At 53.7% G+C, this 949-nt stretch overlaps 1 protein-coding gene across 1 annotated transcript; it reads right to left on the reverse strand.

Annotated features, from left to right (window-relative positions):
* Positions 1-9: 9 nt before the first annotated feature.
* LOC122545325 (tapasin-like) lies at positions 10-454 on the reverse strand (the record flags this gene model as incomplete). Its single annotated transcript, XM_043684390.1, has 1 exon — positions 10-454. A coding segment is annotated over exon 1 (430 nt), but the record flags the coding sequence as incomplete, so codon positions are not given.
* Positions 455-949: the final 495 nt, after the last annotated feature.

The raw sequence follows: 949 nt of genomic DNA on the forward strand, positions 1-949 counted from the left end.
TACCTGTGATTTGGAGATCGATGGATTGCTGAGCGTGCAGGTTTGGCATGTAGATGGTGCAGATGTAGCTGCCCTCGTGCCTGATGTCCACGTTTCGGATTAACAGTGAGGCGTTCCCCCGACTGTGCGCCTCGTAAAAGAACATCTCCGTGCCAGCCTCTGCCATGTCCACCCGGTCGTGGGCACCGTTATAAGCGTAGACCAAGTGCCCGCTGCCCTTGAACTGGTAACGCCACTCCACGGCAAAGCCAGTCTGCCTGTCCATGGCGAATCCACAGTCCAGGAGGACATCACGCCCCAGTCCCGTCCTCACGCTCGGAGTGCGGGAGTAGACGTTCAGGACAACTGCGGGAGAGGAAAGGTCACCGTTACGGGTAAACCCAGAGCGTGCAGGGTGGGTTGGGCCGGGGAGCGCTGGCCGTCCTGTGAACAGGATCATTACCTGCGGGCCTCCTCTTCACTGGGTCACAATGATGTGCTTTCAGAACCAGGAGCCAGAGTAGGCCATTTGGCCCATCGATCCTGATCCACCATTCAGTAAGATTATGGCTGACCTTCCTATGACCTCAGCTCCACTGACCCGCCCGCTCTCCATCACCCTGAATTCCCGTACTGCTCGGAAATCAAGTCACCTTCGCTTTGAAAGCATTCAACAAGATCGTCTCAACCACTTCCTTGGACAGGGAATCTCACAGATTCCCAACCCCCGGGTGATGAAGTTCCTCCTCAGCTCTGTCCGAAATGTGCTCCCCCTCATTTTGAGACTGCGCCCCCTAATTCTAGTTTCACCTGCCAGTGGAAACATTCTCCCTGCTTCTAGCTCATTCATTCCCTTCATCATTTTATATGTTTCTGTTAGATCCCCTCTCATTCTTCTGAATTCCAATCAATATAATCCCAGTCTGCTCAGTCTCTCCTCATAAACCAACCCCCTCAACTCTGGAATCAA

This window comes from Chiloscyllium plagiosum, unplaced genomic scaffold, assembly GCF_004010195.1.
Source record: "Chiloscyllium plagiosum isolate BGI_BamShark_2017 unplaced genomic scaffold, ASM401019v2 scaf_88583, whole genome shotgun sequence".
Taxonomy (NCBI): domain Eukaryota; kingdom Metazoa; phylum Chordata; class Chondrichthyes; order Orectolobiformes; family Hemiscylliidae; genus Chiloscyllium; species Chiloscyllium plagiosum.